At 38.2% G+C, this 16,395-nt stretch overlaps 1 protein-coding gene across 2 annotated transcripts in view; it reads left to right on the top strand.

Annotated features, from left to right (window-relative positions):
* FBN1 (fibrillin 1) overlaps nt 1–16,395 on the top strand; it is a 150,939-nt gene that overhangs the window by 90,351 nt on the left and 44,193 nt on the right. For both annotated transcript variants that reach the window (XM_062628872.1, XM_062628868.1), the window contains exons 20-32: nt 75–200; nt 859–978; nt 1,937–2,074; nt 3,066–3,116; nt 5,622–5,747; nt 6,450–6,674; nt 7,968–8,093; nt 8,186–8,314; nt 8,882–9,007; nt 9,136–9,261; nt 10,750–10,872; nt 13,434–13,559; nt 14,102–14,227. In XM_062628872.1, the coding sequence (XP_062484856.1) occupies nt 75–200; nt 859–978; nt 1,937–2,074; nt 3,066–3,116; nt 5,622–5,747; nt 6,450–6,674; nt 7,968–8,093; nt 8,186–8,314; nt 8,882–9,007; nt 9,136–9,261; nt 10,750–10,872; nt 13,434–13,559; nt 14,102–14,227 (1,668 nt within the window). The remainder of the gene's footprint in view (nt 1–74; nt 201–858; nt 979–1,936; nt 2,075–3,065; nt 3,117–5,621; nt 5,748–6,449; nt 6,675–7,967; nt 8,094–8,185; nt 8,315–8,881; nt 9,008–9,135; nt 9,262–10,749; nt 10,873–13,433; nt 13,560–14,101; nt 14,228–16,395) is intronic.

Here is a 16,395-nt window from a genome sequence, read left to right as displayed (position 1 = left end):
GTTGGGAGGGAAATTCTGTCTTGGCTTCTATTCCAAAAATGTTTTCTTTCTTAACTTCTTGATTTTCATTATAGACATTGATGAATGTGCGCTGAACATGCTGCTTTGTGACAATGGGCAGTGCAGAAATACCCCTGGAAGTTTCACCTGCACCTGTCCAAAAGGATTTGTATACACTCCTGATCTAAAGACATGTGAAGGTAACTGGTAACACTCCACTTCTTCCTGGTTTGATTAATTTGGATTGTTCTCAGATTGTGCCAGAAATACTTTGAACCTTGATAAGGATATAATGTAAACTGAAAAAAAAAAAAAAAGTAAAGGCATTATAAGGGGGGAAGCAGGGCAATGAGGAGAGACAAGGACAAAATGAAAGCATTAGATAAACTCTTGGAATAGCCTGTATTAGGTCTGTACTAGCACTGTCCTTATTGACTGCTACCAATAGGGCCATTCTGTGCTAAGGGTGAGAAAAACTTGAGAAGAACCAAGTTCTACAAATCTGTTATCTTGTGTGGAGAACAGAGCCAGACGGCTCCTAGTTTGAACCCTTTCTGATCCACAGACAGGATGTGTATTAGATCATTTAAACAACACAGTCCATCATCAAAAGCACTGCAATAGCTGGGTATCAGTGAAAAATGAGATGCTGTTTCCAAGTGCAATGTTTTAATGTCCTAATGTGTTAGTGTGTCTTTAGGGCATCTTTAGTCTGTTGTGAAGAGTCTCATAATAGAAAAACAGAATACCAAGAAAGCTAGTCATGAGAAAAGCATCCTCCATTTTTCCTAAGCTAAAAAAGGCCATATGCATTGTTGTTCAGACTTCCTGGCCCTAATGGCAGTGTTTCTCTTCTAGATATTGATGAGTGCGAATCTAACCCCTGTGTTAATGGGGTGTGCAAAAACACACCAGGCTCTTTCGCTTGTGAATGTTCTCCTGAAAGTACTTTGGATACAACCAGAACCATCTGCATAGGTATTTCTTCTTCTTAAGATTTTATTTTGAAAATGTCTAGCAACATACAAGTATTGTACACCAAGTTTAGAAAACATTAAAAAGAACCCAAACCCTTGTGTAGATAAATTTAGTGGGAAATATTACAGAAACAACATTAAGAAAGTGTTTATTCTCAGCATTACTGTGAGTACATAAAGCGTGACTAACACTTGGGAGCATGGTGTGCTTCCATGTCAAATTTGAGATATAATTTTTTTTGGTAACAAATACTAAAATGCTAAGACTACTTCTTCAGGACTATGCTCACCCACTTAATTCCTCCTGCAAGAGGGATGGGCAGGTTCTCATTAAGTTCTGTTCTCTGGAAAGGCCAGTTTTCTATTTGAGATGGAGCATGAGTAAGTTTTTTGTACAACTGCTGTAGAAGAGCAGCCATGGACAGTGCTGTGACTCGGATACTTTGTGAACTTTTTTCCATTACCTGTTTTGGAGGGACAATTATTTATAGCTGTTGCTGAGTCACTGAGGAAAACTGTGGAACTATAGCTCTGTCTGACCCTTGGCTATCTTCTGCCACTCCCAGGATAGGAAGATCAGATATCCAGTCTGAGGGATTGAATAGATTAATGGAATACCTAGCAAGGGTTCATATCTACCCTTTTCTTCTGCATGTGCCTCTAATCTGTGTCATAATAAATACAATGACTCAGGTCTTGCATGGTGTTGAGATGTTCCCTGTTAAGGTCAATAAACATAAACTAGGAATTGCAAGGGCTCTGTGCTGGGATGATTTCAGGCTACAGTCCAGCATAGAGAAGGATAAATTAAGAGCTTTTAAAATAAATTCATATCTGATGTGGTAAGTTATAATGAAAGGATGATTCTTTTTCATGGTTAAATACACATGTTTGCAAATATACTAATGTATAATGCTAAATGATCTGCATGACAATACACTGGGTTTTTTCTCAAACAGAGACAGTTAAGGGTACCTGTTGGCAGAACATAGTGGATGGAAGATGCGAAATAAATATCAATGGAGCAACTCTGAAGTCCCAGTGCTGTTCCTCGCTGGGTGCTGCCTGGGGAAGCCCATGTACACCATGTGAACGAGGTAATGCTGTTCATTTTCCTCAGGAGCCTAGGATTTTTTCCTATTCTGAGGTTGGTCCAGATTATTGTCATAGAAATTTGGGCACAGGCTAGACACGTAACTTTACTTATTCCATTACCAAGCACTCATTCAGTCTAAAAAAAGAGAAATCTTAATGTTTGAGGGGTAGCAGGTACCTATTGAAGGTTCTAACTCTGGGTCTTATAGTGAAGATTTTACAAGTTTATATTCTGAAGGGAAGGGACCACACCTACAGTCTGTAACTTACAGCATTACTTTACCATGGTTTGTCATTAGTGATCTAGAGTTCCTAATGATGTAGCAATAGATGCATATTCCCCAGAGCTCCCAAGAAAATGTTTGCAACAAATAGATCTTTAGTGTAGTAATGGATGGAGGAGAGGGAGTAGCCCTTGTTATTATACTCTGTAGATTAACTGGTGACCTAGAGAATCATACAGTTGATCAAGAAATGGGTTGAGGTCTCCACATATTCACTTGATAATTAGACTGAACTGTGGGATGAGCTGGGAACCCAGGGATGAGCTGATGAATGTAGAAATGTGTGTGGCTTGTTACTTCTATAGGCTGAAAGCTGCTGTGTTGCTCAAATCTTTAGTTAAATTCATCCTCTCTATATCTTAGCTGAATTCATCCTCATCCATGGTAAATAGGGCTGTAATGTGCTGTGAATAAGTTAAATTAATTAATTGATGTGGATGAAGCAGGAATTGTATAACCACTTCTGAGTCAGCTAGCGAAGACACATGAGAAGCAGAAGAGGATAATGGCTGACAGTCTAAATAGTTTATGTAGTTGCCCCATCTTATCTCTTAATTATCTCAGAAAATACTGAGATACTGTCTAAGCACTCAGACTTCTCATAGCAACAAACTCTAGATAATAGTTCACATGATCAGTTTAGCACAATAAGTTAATGGTGAGTTTTGGACTGTAATGTTCTAAATGTTCACTTTTGTTTGTTTTACAGACCCAATATGTCAGAAGGGATATTCAAGAATAAGAGGAACATTGTGTGAAGGTATTTATTGTTGCCTTAACATAAATCAGAGCTTGAATGAAAAAGTGCCAGTGTTTTGATTTAAGTGGTTAATTTAGCATAGGCGCACACTATGCCAAATTCTTACCTCGTGTAGTTCCATTGACTTCATTGGAGTTATGTCAGAGATGAATTTGGTTTCAGTTTGTTTAACATTCCTACATACTCACAGTTTATCTCAAAGTACACACTTGCAAATATAGTGTCTACCAGTATAAGAAGATGGTTCTCTCTCTTCAAATACTGTTAACTGAATAACCTATTTGGGCAAAATATGCATCTTATGTTAGTTACAAAACATGGCATTATTGATACACAGGTATGACAATCCATTACTGTGCTTTAGAAAAAGAATTTTTAAAGACTATGTTTCACATGAAGGTTAGGTTTGGAGGTTTTTTTCCTTATCCTTGGCTTTCTTCCATCAACATTATATGAAATCAAACACATTCCAAAGCATAGGTTCATTATGAAAAAAAGAAGAAAAAATATATCAGGACACAATTAAACTTTGGTTAAAGAAAAGGTTAAAGTTTTCTTAAATGTGTAGCTTTTTGCTTGGTATGAGATGACTCCATACTATTCTGTGAGAATTGAAGGTCCCACCCAATTTCATCTTCATTTAAATTGATTTGAACCTGTGGAAAAGTACTGTGTATTTCCATAACATGCAGAAGCACAGAGAGTCTCAAACTGCTGTGGGTCATCCTGACTGACAACATCTGACATGACACTGCAGTTAAAATATTTTTTAAAAATTACTCCCATATGTAGCTTCCATAAAGAAACATTGTTTTTTCCCTTAACAAAAACTAAAATAAAAAAAGAGGGGAACACCCTCACACATACTCTTTGCTTTCCAAATGATGACTGAATACCTTGGCACGTCTGTGCTGCAGACCCACTGTACATAACTTATCTGACCTCAGCAACACTTTCTGGAGTGTGTAAGGCCCCACCTATCTCTCTTCACAAGGAAAGTCTTAGAACATTTTCAGCCCTGCTGCGATGGAAAGTTTATCCTTCCAAGATGTAGACATAACTGTTTTCAGCATTTCCTTTACCAGCACTTCGGATTACATCTATTGCATACTTTAATCTTTCCCATTTCAATGGGACCTGGATAGCCCCAGATATTTTAGAGTAGTTTCCCCTGCTTCTAACATACTGAAGCCATATTTGGTTTTCAACCAATGTAAGCATTTTTCAAGACAGGAGAAGATCTCTAGGAAATTTACTGGCAAGTAGGAGACAGAGCAAGGGAGTAATTTTAGTTCACAAAAGGTGATACTCAGTTCTCCAATACACAGCCCATGTAAAATGAGTAATGGACCTTGTGCAAGGGAATAAGCAAACTAAATTGGCAATGATCCTCTAGTTTACGGGTGAGCCCTGGAATTGTCAGTGGGAATATTGCTCACAGGCTGTGAACAGTGTTTCAGTGGTTTCTAATAGTCAGTGGCTTTACTTCCTGTCTTCCAGTCAATATGGGCCATTTACTTATAGCTAATCAAAGGCAGGTGCTGCTGATGTCCACCCCAAATTTATCCTCCATCCTGCTCCATGCAGTTTGAGAGTTGCAGAGTCTGTTCACACCAGGAGTTATGTCTGGGGGCCTAGCAGGTCCACTCTACCCACTTCTTGATTACTCTATACATGAGTGTTCAGCTGTAGATTATCAGATTCATTCTTTTCTCATTTCTTGTTCTTATCCTCTCCTGTCTTAAAAATTGTCATGCTTCATCTTGGGCCATATGTAATGATGGAGGCTTTTTCCTAAAGGCAGTTGTGAAGCATATGCTTTTCACACAGGACCTCACACTTAGATTACTAAACATTTATTTATGCCAAGCTAACACAGTTAATCAAGTTATCATTACCCAAAAGTGCTAAATTTGCAACTTAAATATAGAAATATATACATAATGAACTCTGTGTGCACTCATAAGGAGTTTGTTTTAATCTGTATGTGAAATTATTAATTGCTGACAGGGTCATAGGGCCAGATTATAAATGGTGTTGTAGTTTCAGACATGCAGAGGTGTGCCTGATAAGAGACAAACATTAAAAATACAAACATTAAAAGTACAAAAAAATATAGCATAATTTAATCCTGTTGGAATAATGCATATTCTAATTATGCACTTACCTTTGTTTCTTTGCCCATTTGCTTCAAAATTCTGGCCCACAGTGAGTATGAAATTTGATACAATTTTCAAATGCTCCTCTCATTTTTGTTACTTTTGAGTTTGAGTTCAGTATATGTAGGAATGACAAATAGCAACATATATATTTCTGATGTTTTCTGTAATCAATTGGTTCTGGTTAACTTGAATATGAAGTCCTAAATATTTGGAATTCTGTTGGGCCAATTTTTTTTTTTTTTTTTGTCCTAAAACCCGACCGTTAGGTTGTTAATATTTTTTCTGATTTGTTCATGTTTAGCATGCTAGTGATTACTTTTATTCACATTTTGTTTGGATGTAGATGTAAATGAATGTGAGGTGTTTCCTGGAGTCTGTACGAATGGTCAGTGTGTCAATACCTTGGGATCATTTGTTTGCCAGTGCCCCAGTGGAATGACTTTAGATGCTTCTGGACGGACATGTCTTGGTAGGTATTAATTCCATTTACAGGTCTTCTAGGGAAGAGCAAATCTATGTGATGAGCAATGTTTGCCCTGCATGTTTTCTTACAAGTAAGGAAAATTATTTTTGTCAGCTATAAGTAATTTTCAAATGAACTAAATCAGGGACATGAACTTAGTTCAGCTGGAATACAAACAGATTTCAGTGGTAGCAGCTAAAGCCCATCACCATTTGCTAGCTGGTGAATAGCATTTATTTAGTTCCAGATTGTTCATCTCACAAATCCCTGTAGTCCATCTGTGCGCTCTTCATCCACAAAGCCAGTGAAATCAGCAAGATTGGAAGGGATAATGGGTAACATTGTGGGCTGGGACTTGGGTGTCTGAGGAGGGATGCGGTGCTCCTGACTACACCATATACCTTAAGGGAGGGTGCAACACAATATCATAGTTTTGCATGCTGTCCACCCAAAGCATCTTTATCCCTTTATGATAGTAAACGTCTAAAATTTGTCTCAGAACAAGGCATAGCTTGTAGTAATCAAAAGGCCTTATAGAGGTTGAGTAAGATGGAATATTTAAAATCCTCTTCTGATCCAAAATTAACTTCATATTGAGCACCGTTATTCAGAATGGTGCTTTGAATTTACCTTAAGCTCTGGAAAAGAGTTCTGCGGTGAACTAAATTTTCTCTTTCTCTCTCAACATATTGTTCAATTGCCCAACAGACATTCGCTTGGAGAGTTGCTACCTGCAGCATGAAGATGAACAGTGCACCTCACAAATACCAGGCCGACACCGAATGGATGCTTGCTGCTGTTCAGTGGGGGCAGCATGGGGCTTTGAGTGTGAGGAGTGTCCTCTGAAGGGGTCACCTGAATTTGAAGCTCTTTGTCCAAGAGGATCTGGGTTCTCTACAAAGATAGAGATAACTGGGAAGCCTTTCTCGAAAGGTATGTGATCTGTTTGTGGTTCATTGCCAGCAAATCCTGCTGCCTTTTCCTTTCACTCTTCCCTGAGGCAATTCCTGTGGGTTTGAAGATTTCAGTGAGAGTCAGGCACTTCACCCACCTTAAGACGCATTCAAAAATCCAGTTAGATTTTAATGGAAATTAAAGCCAGAGTAGAACACATGATAATTTATTCTGTGTCACACACCATTAAATACCATATAATACTGCAGCCTCAAAACACTAAATTTGTGTGTCTACTGGAGAGGTTAAATTGTGCCTGACTTTGCCTCTTGTGTGGCACCTAATGGCACCTCTGACTGATGGAATAACTTTGAAAACCTGGCACCTCAAAGTACAAGAATTGGAACAAACTGAGCAGTTAGTTTTGGATGTTTTGAAAGATCAATCCTTTTTACCTGTGCAGAGTGTAGTTACTTCAATTCCACTGTGGAGCAAGAGAGGGAAGGTGAATAATTTTGGTAAATTCTTGTGGAGTTATATGGAGAAGTAAGAAAAATTATTTCCAGGATGATAGCTCAGATAAGCAGAATATAATTTACTGTAAACCAAGCCTTGTTGTGACTGTTGTTGCTAAACTTCCAGCGTTAAATGGGAATCACAGTGACACCCTAATATCATATGTTGAAAGCTGTCTTACCAGGGTTACCACTGGGGTTAAGCTGGACAATGTCAGAAGCACAAATGGGTGTGAATATGCTTATAGAGAAAGCCAGTTAGTTACCCAAAAAATAAACATACTGAAGTTTGAAAGGAGGGGGAAATATGTATGAATGACAATTGCTGTTGTTAGTTTCAGCCTTAGTTTTATAAACAGTTACTAAGCCATTAATTATCCATAAAGAGAAGTAACATGTGATTTTATTTATGCTTGTTATGTTTTCTGTGACTCATGGAAGTCTCATTTTTTTTCTCAGAAACCAGAAGACAGAGTGGGTCTTTTGGAAACTCCCTTTGCCCTTGTAGGTTTGATCTTCTGTCCACTGACATCTTACTGTTGACTTCAGTGACCTGCAGATCAGATCCTGCAGGACAAAGGGGAGATTAATAACATTTTATGGCAGAAAAGTGCTCTTGGCAGTTCCAGTGCAGAGCGTCTGCATTGTTGGTTAGGGGGAAGTCACTATCAGTTAATGTAGTGTGGTCTACAGTTTTCCCAAAAGGGAAGGGGTCATTGTCATGAGAAAGAAAGAACTCTGAAGTTGGCATGGTTCTTTTGTGCACTGTTTTTGCATGAAGTGATAACATGATATGTCCTTGCCATTTCATTTTTAGATATCAACGAATGTAAAATGTTCCCCAGTCTCTGTACCCACGGAAAATGCAGAAATACCATTGGCAGCTTCAAGTGTAGATGTGACAGTGGGTTTGCCCTTGATTCTGAAGAGAGGAATTGCACAGGTAAACTGCATTGATGTATCTCTTACACCTTTGATTTGAAAAGGAGAAACTAAACTGCTTTAAAAATACTGTGAATGTGTTTTGTGTTACAGATATTGATGAATGCCGCATTTCTCCTGATCTTTGTGGCCAAGGCATCTGTGTCAATACTCCTGGAGACTTTGAATGTGAATGCTTTGAAGGCTATGAAAGTGGATTTATGATGATGAAAAACTGCATGGGTATGTTTTTTATAGACCATAGATCTGCAATAGTGTGCTGTGTGCTAGTATGGTCTGCATGGTTTATTTTTTATTTCATATTTTTTGTAAGGTTTGATTGCATCTGGATTTAGGTCCCTCATCAATGAGGTCCCTCTCATTTTGTGAGTCTTATTAAAGCTCACTTGAACTTGATTTCCACCCCAAATGTGAATTCACTGCTTCTGCAGGATGCCAAAGCATATATGAGCAAAGATCAGGAATTTAGGATGTTAAATTTATCCTTGCAATCCCTATTTTACTACATGGGACACCATCCTGAACTTTGAAGTTACAGTAGATTAAAATTTAGAAGAAACCTTATTTTATTTTATTTTATTTTATTTTATTTTATTTTATTTTATTTTATTTTATTTTATTTTATTTTATTTTATTTTATTTTATTTTATTTTATTTTATTTTATTAACTGCACTGTGGTGAAAGGGGTGACTAAGGAAGTGCTGTGATGGGTAGTAGGCTGTGGGGAGGGACCTGCTGCTGTGGCAGTGCTGGCCCCTGCAGTGATGTGCCTTCTCTTCTCCCCACAGACATTGATGAGTGTCAGCGCAACCCCCTTCTCTGCCGAGGAGGCACCTGCATCAACACAGAGGGGAGTTTTAGGTGTGATTGTCCTCCAGGCCATCAGATATCACCAAATATCTCTGCTTGTATAGGTGAGACATGCAGGCAAAATCAATACTGTGCTTTTTGTATGGCTCTTGTGCTGCGCATGCATTTACATTTGCTTCAGTATCATTTTCATTCAGACCTAAACCCTATTCCTCTTTTTCTGTTGCAACAGACATTAATGAATGTGAATTAAGCACCAACCTGTGCCGAAACGGACGTTGTGTCAACCTGATTGGAAAGTATCAGTGTGCTTGCAACCCTGGGTATCAGTCAACACCTGACAAGTTATACTGTGTCGGTAAGGACAAAATCTATATGGGATCTCTAGTGAATAGGGAAGATATACCACAAATAATTGTTTCATTTTTAGTAGTTGTACAAAGACATTTTTAACTGTGATTCAAAAATCTAGCAGAGTCTGTCAAAAATAGTATGCAAAAACCCCTAAATTCACACCCATTGCAAGAAATGATTTAAATCATGGCAGTGCTGCAGCTAACTAATAGCCTATTTTCTCTAGTAAATCAGTCATGATGCATAAAATAGCACATTATTTTAAGCGGCCCAAGACTTCAGACTTTGATTGTTAAGGGGGAATACCTTGTTAAATCTTGAGTTCTATATTTGATTAAAACTCAGCATTCCTGACAGACCATGGAGCAGACTCATGTGGTTCAGTTGAAATTTTCCTAATTAGTTCCGCAGTTGTCTCAAATATAGGGCCTTTCAAGTGTTTCCTCAAAGATGTATTTTGTTAATGACATTTAGCTTAAATCATGTCTCGTGCACTCCTTCACATGCGTACATTTTATTGTGCCACAGAAATACATGAAAAATTCACTGGCTTTAATTCTGCCTAGTAGATTTTTTTTTTCCCTTGATCCTTACAAATACTTTGTTGTTTTCATGGTACTGTGGTAACCCAACAGTGGTATTTTTATATGTAGAAAAAGAACTGCGGAAGTATTTCTTTGCAGTCAGCTAACACCATCTCTTTCCCTCGCTGGTTTGCCTAACGTCCATCCCAATACCTATATTTGCAAACACTTGAATGTTCATGGAGCATGCAAATGTTGAGCGTACATTCTGGATTGATGCTGTTCTAGAAAGCTGACTGTTGTGGTTTAAGCGCAGCTGGTAACTCAGCACCATGCAGCCATTCACTCACCCCTCCAGTTTCTGCCCCCCATCCAGGTGGGATGGGGAGGAGAATCAAAGGAATGTAAATCCCACAGGTTGAGATAAGAACAATAAAAAAATTTAATAACTAAAATAAACTATAGTGATAATAGAAAGAATACCAATAATAAAGATAATAGGAAACAACAAGAGAAGAAATGAAAGCTTGAAGTGATGCACAATATAATTGCTCACCACCCACTGACTGATACCCTCCCAATCTGATCAGTGATCAGTCCCTTCTGGGTGACTCCATCCAGTTTCTATACTGGGCATGATGTGCTGTGGTATGGAATATGCCTTTGGCTACTTTGGGTCAGGTGTCCTCTCTCTGCTTCCTCCCTGCTTTTTGTGCCCCTCCTCACTTGGCAGAGCATGAGACTGAAAAATCCTTGTTCAGGGTAAGCATTACTTAGCATTACTAAAACATCAGTGTGTTATCATCACTGTTCAGAAACTAAGGATGAAACACAGCACTGCAGTAGCCACTAGGAAGAAAAATAATTGTTACAGCTGAAACCAGGACACTGACTCAAAAGTGTGTACTTGAAACATGCTTTAAAATAGAAGGTATTGTGGGTTTTAATTGTAATTTTCTCCTTTTTAGATATTGATGAGTGCAGCATAATGAATGGTGGCTGTGAGAACTTCTGTACAAACTCGGAAGGCAGCTATGAATGTAGCTGCAAACAAGGCTTTGCACTTATGCCAGACCACAGGACATGCACTGGTAAGGGAGATTTTGGGAACTTTTTCATCGGAAGGGTTTATTTCGGTAGTTTAAAAATGGACCTTCTTTTTAAGATTAAAGCTTTTATAACAAATACACTGTAAAAACAAAGAAACAAAAAATCCCCAAACAAACAGCAGTTAGTGCGTGGCAAGTGAAGTTCTTTTCCTAAAGTAAACATCTCCAAAGTACCAGAAATGAACAACTGCAGACTGAATTGTTTTGAAGGTGATTGATTCTTTATAATTGAAGAAAGTTTATAGGTTGATTCCGAGTTTCATAATGAAAAGCTGTAATTTTTTTTCAATAGGAGATAAATTTTCTCCCTTAAAGTATTACATTGAATCAAAAATCCAAAATGTGTTGAAGTCAATGGAAAGAATCATCATAAACAGAAGCCAAAATACTCGTCTGCATGTGTGCTGCTGTATGGTTATATTGGAGAGAGAATAGACAAACGCTAGAAAAGGAGCTGATTGCCCTGTTCTGTGGTTGTGTGGTATCTGCTCTTAAGCAAGCTAGAAAATTCCTGTTTATAATTCTTTGTTTTGTCAAATGTAAGTATGCTGCGTTACTTCAAAACTGACTTTCAGACAAACTGAGATTTGAATAGCATGAATCTTTCTTAGGAAACAGCTAAGAAAACTTTAGAAATATGAGAAAATTTTCAGAGCTCTGTAACGGGTATTCTCCTTTGGGAGTCTGGGAGTCATAATCCCAGTAAGTGAATTGTACTTGGTGATTTCCACATAGGTTACTGGAAAGATAATTCTACCCTACTCTTCTCTGATTTCTTGCTGTACAACCACTGGCCCACTGAGGCATGGGAATGTTTGCCAGCAATTTGCCAATTCCATCCAAGAGCTCGTTGAAGAGCGTGAGAAATGTAAGAGGGTTAATCTCTTGGAATAGAGCTGCCTTTATAGTTGGACAAATGGAGAGTTTTCTATACCAAATTAATAGAGAGAGCTCATATTTAGAATTTGTAAATATTTATAGACCTGAACAGGTTTGAATATTCAAAATCCACATGCTGAAATTTTGTCTCTGCCCAAACTGAGTGAAAACAGGAAAAAATTGTATTTTGTGGCATTTTCTACTCATTTCACTGAGTATCTGGTTTTACTGTGTTAGATGTTTGTGCATGGTACAGGATACAGTAGCACTGTGACCTGAGTAAGTGAAACACCTATTTTTCAGTTGTGTGAACATGTCTTTCATCTTTAGCATCACACAGAGCTGGAACCCATTACAAAATATATTTCTTGATAATTGAACTGATAAGAATGCCGTTCAGGTCAGTTGTAGGTCAGGTTTGAATTGGTGAGGTTATGCATAAATAATCTGCTCAATTAGGAGAAACAACAGGTTCTTTGTCAGCTGATTTTCCCCCAACTGTGAAATCAGTACAGTGGCAGGTTAGTAAATAAAGTTCTTTATTTCTGTCATTATTATCCCCATTTCTAGAGCTTTCTTTTGCATGTTAATTCAAATTCTCTTCCAAGTTAACATCTTCAGGGTAGTGTCCATGCCAGCATTATTTGTTTGTTAAGATCAACAGGGACTGGTCAGCCTTTTTCCTTTCAGAAATTGTGTTGTCCACGCAAGCATTAGCTGCTAGAAATACAGAAGAATGATGAACACAATATTTAGAATTAAAGTGAGTTTATCTTCTGCAGCTGCATAATTACTGCAATCCACAGCAGACCAGCCTGATAATGAGTTACACTCTTTCTCTTGGACAGGGTTCCTGAATCTTGTCCTTTTTGTGCTGCTTTTTTTCCCATGATATCACTAGGCAGAGTTTCTGATTCTTGATCCTGCTGGTCCATGCTGGTGCTGACACAGGTCAGTTCTAGGGAGTTTTAGAAGCAACACTAATAGAACCCCAGGGACTCTGAAAAAAATTTCAGATCTTGGCATGGCTGCATTAATATTATAAAGTATCTGCTTCTGCAGCTTGACCCCAATTAGTGATGGCTAATTTCATGAGCTGAGAAAACAACTTTCATGCTAGAGGATAGAACTATATGGCTGGCTGGGCTAGTCAGTTGAAATGCTAAAAAAATCCCCATAAAAAGTCTCAGTGAAATATTATTCCCATCATGAGTTTAACTCTGTGTTTCCGCTCTGTCACACCTGGATACCTGTGGAGGTATTCTACATGTATGATGACTCTTTTAAGCTCTGTAAAGTCTGACATTTTTGTCACTGAATTTGAGTTCAGAACTTCCATTGACTTCAACAATGATGGATTGTATCCAAAAAGTTCCAATTGTGTGTGACCATGTGGTTTTCTGTTATGTTGTTGCGCTTTTTTTTTATGTCAATGACTTTTTTACCTACAAAGTCGATTCCTGTCCCAGGGGAATGTTTGCCACTGACTTCAGCTGGAGATGAGGAGCTCGCTCTTCAGGTCAATTCTGCAATGTACCATTCAGTTATTTGCAAGGATTCAGTCTTCATTGTACTTACCTGAGCATTAAAATGCTTGCTTGCCATGGTTATGGTTAGTTGCATTGAATAAAGTTAGCATATTTTAATCTGATTTTTACCTGTAGATATTGATGAGTGTGAAGACAATCCTAACATCTGTGATGGAGGCCAGTGTACAAACATCCCAGGAGAATACAGGTGTCTTTGCTATGATGGATTCATGGCATCTGAAGACATGAAGACTTGCATAGGTGAGTGAAAGTGCATGTATTCCAAACTGCATTTACTAGGGAAAAATTATTAAGGCACTATTTCTAAATAGGCAGACAGTGATATTTTAAGAGTATTGCACTTACGCCCTTATTTTGGGCACCTGACCATAGAACCAGCCCCATTGCACAAGCTTTGTTTATCAAATGCCGATGTAATCTCTGTATATTCCTGCAGATTGGGATGTAAACATGATGATCTGTAGTATTGTATCTTTGGGTCTTCTTCCAGTGAGGTTTTTATGCAGCTCAGCTGAAAGAGTGCTTTCAGAAAGAAAGTGTTTGCAGAAAGGCAGATCATGCCATGGAAATATTAATATATGTATGTTGATACAGATACGGTAACATAGCTGTGTTAAACCAGATCTCAAAATGTATGCTAGGTATGCAGTAACTTACCTAAGCAATTTTCTCTTTGCATATGTAAACCCAGTTTTATATCAGAACATTATAGCTCAAGAGATTTCCTCGGCTATTTTTTAAGTATTTTGTTTAATGAATCTTAAGTAATGTTTTTTTTTTAGATGTTAATGAGTGTGATCTGCATCCAAACATCTGTCTGAGTGGAACCTGTGAAAATACGAAGGGCTCATTTATCTGTCATTGTGATATGGGATATTCAGGCAAGAAAGGCACAACTGGTTGCACAGGTATGTTTTTAATTGTTTTTAATTAGTAACTTTTAGTTAAACTTCTGAGTCTGCATGCTTTTTATTTTTCCTCCAGTGTTCAAAAGCCCCTCTCACTGCGCTGCTTTCCAATTAGTTGTGCTAAATATTGTATCTCCTATCCAAATTTGCTGAGCTTGCTTTCTGCTGAACTTCAGTGGCTTAGGCTTATTACTGTATTGTTGTTGGTTTAAAAGAACAGAAAATGCTATTGCTATAACTTGACAGGCTCCTGAGGACCTCAGTGCATTTGGATTAGTTAATTGTACACTGCGCATACAAATAACAAGTATCTGTTCCAAGCATTATTTTGGCAAACACAAATGGCTTGAAATAGATGCTAAAATATATTTTCAGTTTTTGCAAAGTGGCAACAATACAGATACTCAAACATATTATATCAGCAGATTCAGAATTTGCATTATTTCATTTATTGCCAGCAAACAGAAATGAGATTCAAATATACAGGCTCTGAGGGCATGATATTAATAATCCTAGTGCAGGTTTCTCTAGCCAAGGTGTTGAGAGTCTGAGGCTTTGCCCAAATATGAAGGCAAACATATGCTTAATATAATTTTTAGTGTAGACTTAGAGTAAACATTTTTCTGGCAATGTCTTTGAGACAAAGTTTTATTCCTAGTCTGTCCTTATTGTAGAGTTAATAATATACTTCTGTAAGTGCCCCAAATACATGAAGCTGTTTTTTTACAGCTCTTGTAGAACAGTCTGAGTGCTGGAGTTGTACTTTGCATATTGGACCGTGGACGAATATTTGTGCATTAGTAACAGCTGCCTTTGACTTACATATGAACTGATCTAAATCCAAGAAATTCCTAATTGTACCCTGTAGACCAACATTTCAACGTTCTTTGTTTCTGTGCTAAATTATACGAAGATCTTCAGTACTCTAGACCTGAAAACCCTTGTGCTGATCAGTTACACATGGGGCAGCTAAGGAGCAGTCAAGGAAGATGAAGCAACTAGTAGAAGGCAAAAGACAGAGAACATTAATGGAGGTAGGGAAGAAATCTGAGATACAGCTTCTGGGGAAGTGCCTGGAAATAGCTGCCCTTTTGGTATCATGTAATGCAGAGTAGTGGCAAATGTCCTAAGCAATACTCTTTTGTTAAAGGAGAGACAAGGAAATCCCTCTCTCTTGGTCCCAGCCAAGCCCAGTGTCCATCCCATGTGGGCTTTTCCCACCACCTCACATCTTTACTTCAGCCCCATCCTCTGTTGCTTTTGGCTTTATGCTGGTGTCACGGGGAGGATGGCACTCCCCAGGAAAACCACCAGGATACCTTAATTAAAACAGGTGCTGTAGAGGGCTCAGGAATGTGAAAGAGGTGAGGGGTTTAACACAAACATGTGAATTATCAGTTTTGCTGATGCAGCTCAGATGGGATCACATGCTCAGATCACCAAAATCTTTCTTATTTAAATAAGAAAAGAGAGGAAGCAGAGCAGGAACTTTCTGTGCTGGTCTCATGCTGAAGAAACTCTGTAGATACGGGTCCCATTGTGACTACACTGTGCAGATTCTTGCATTCTGGCTTTTAAAGGGTGTGACTTACTGGTGGAGGCTTTTGAATTCCCCACCAAATATTTGCACAGTGTTAGAGCAGAGCTGAAGTTCCCATGCTCAGGTATTACAGACCAGGAGAGCATCCTTCAGGACTTCTTGAGGGACTTTGCCAACAGCATCTTGACCCCAGGATTCAATTCCTGTCTTAAAGACTGATCAGAATCATCCACAGTTTTTAGGAACTCCCAAGGAAAAAAAAATTACAAAAATGTGTACAATGCTTTCAATGGGAGGTTCTCTGTTTCATGAGAACAACTAAATAACGTCCTCCGGGTTCCATTACAGTTTTGTCTAAATATTTCAGCTCCCTTGTCATTACTGATTGTTTCCATTTTAACAAATAAACATGGTTTTTCCCCAATCATTCGACAGTACTCAGATTCCACCCACTGACTTACATTCCCATCCCACACAGATGTTAGTTCCCTTCTTGATTCTCAGTAAGAATGTGGACAGATTTTAACAAAAATATAATTTTTAAAAAATGATGCAAAACCATATGTTGCAGATGCAGGTTTCCTAGACAGTGTGCTACGAATGGTTTCATTTCCATTAGCAAGGCATG

This window comes from Pezoporus occidentalis, unplaced genomic scaffold (assembly GCF_034315485.1).
Source record: "Pezoporus occidentalis ecotype Australia unplaced genomic scaffold, CSIRO_AGI_Poc_V1 ctg11, whole genome shotgun sequence".
Lineage (NCBI taxonomy): Eukaryota > Metazoa > Chordata > Aves > Psittaciformes > Psittacidae > Pezoporus > Pezoporus occidentalis.
Note: the sequence above shows the minus strand (reverse complement) of the source record. Positions and strands in the feature narration are given on the sequence as shown.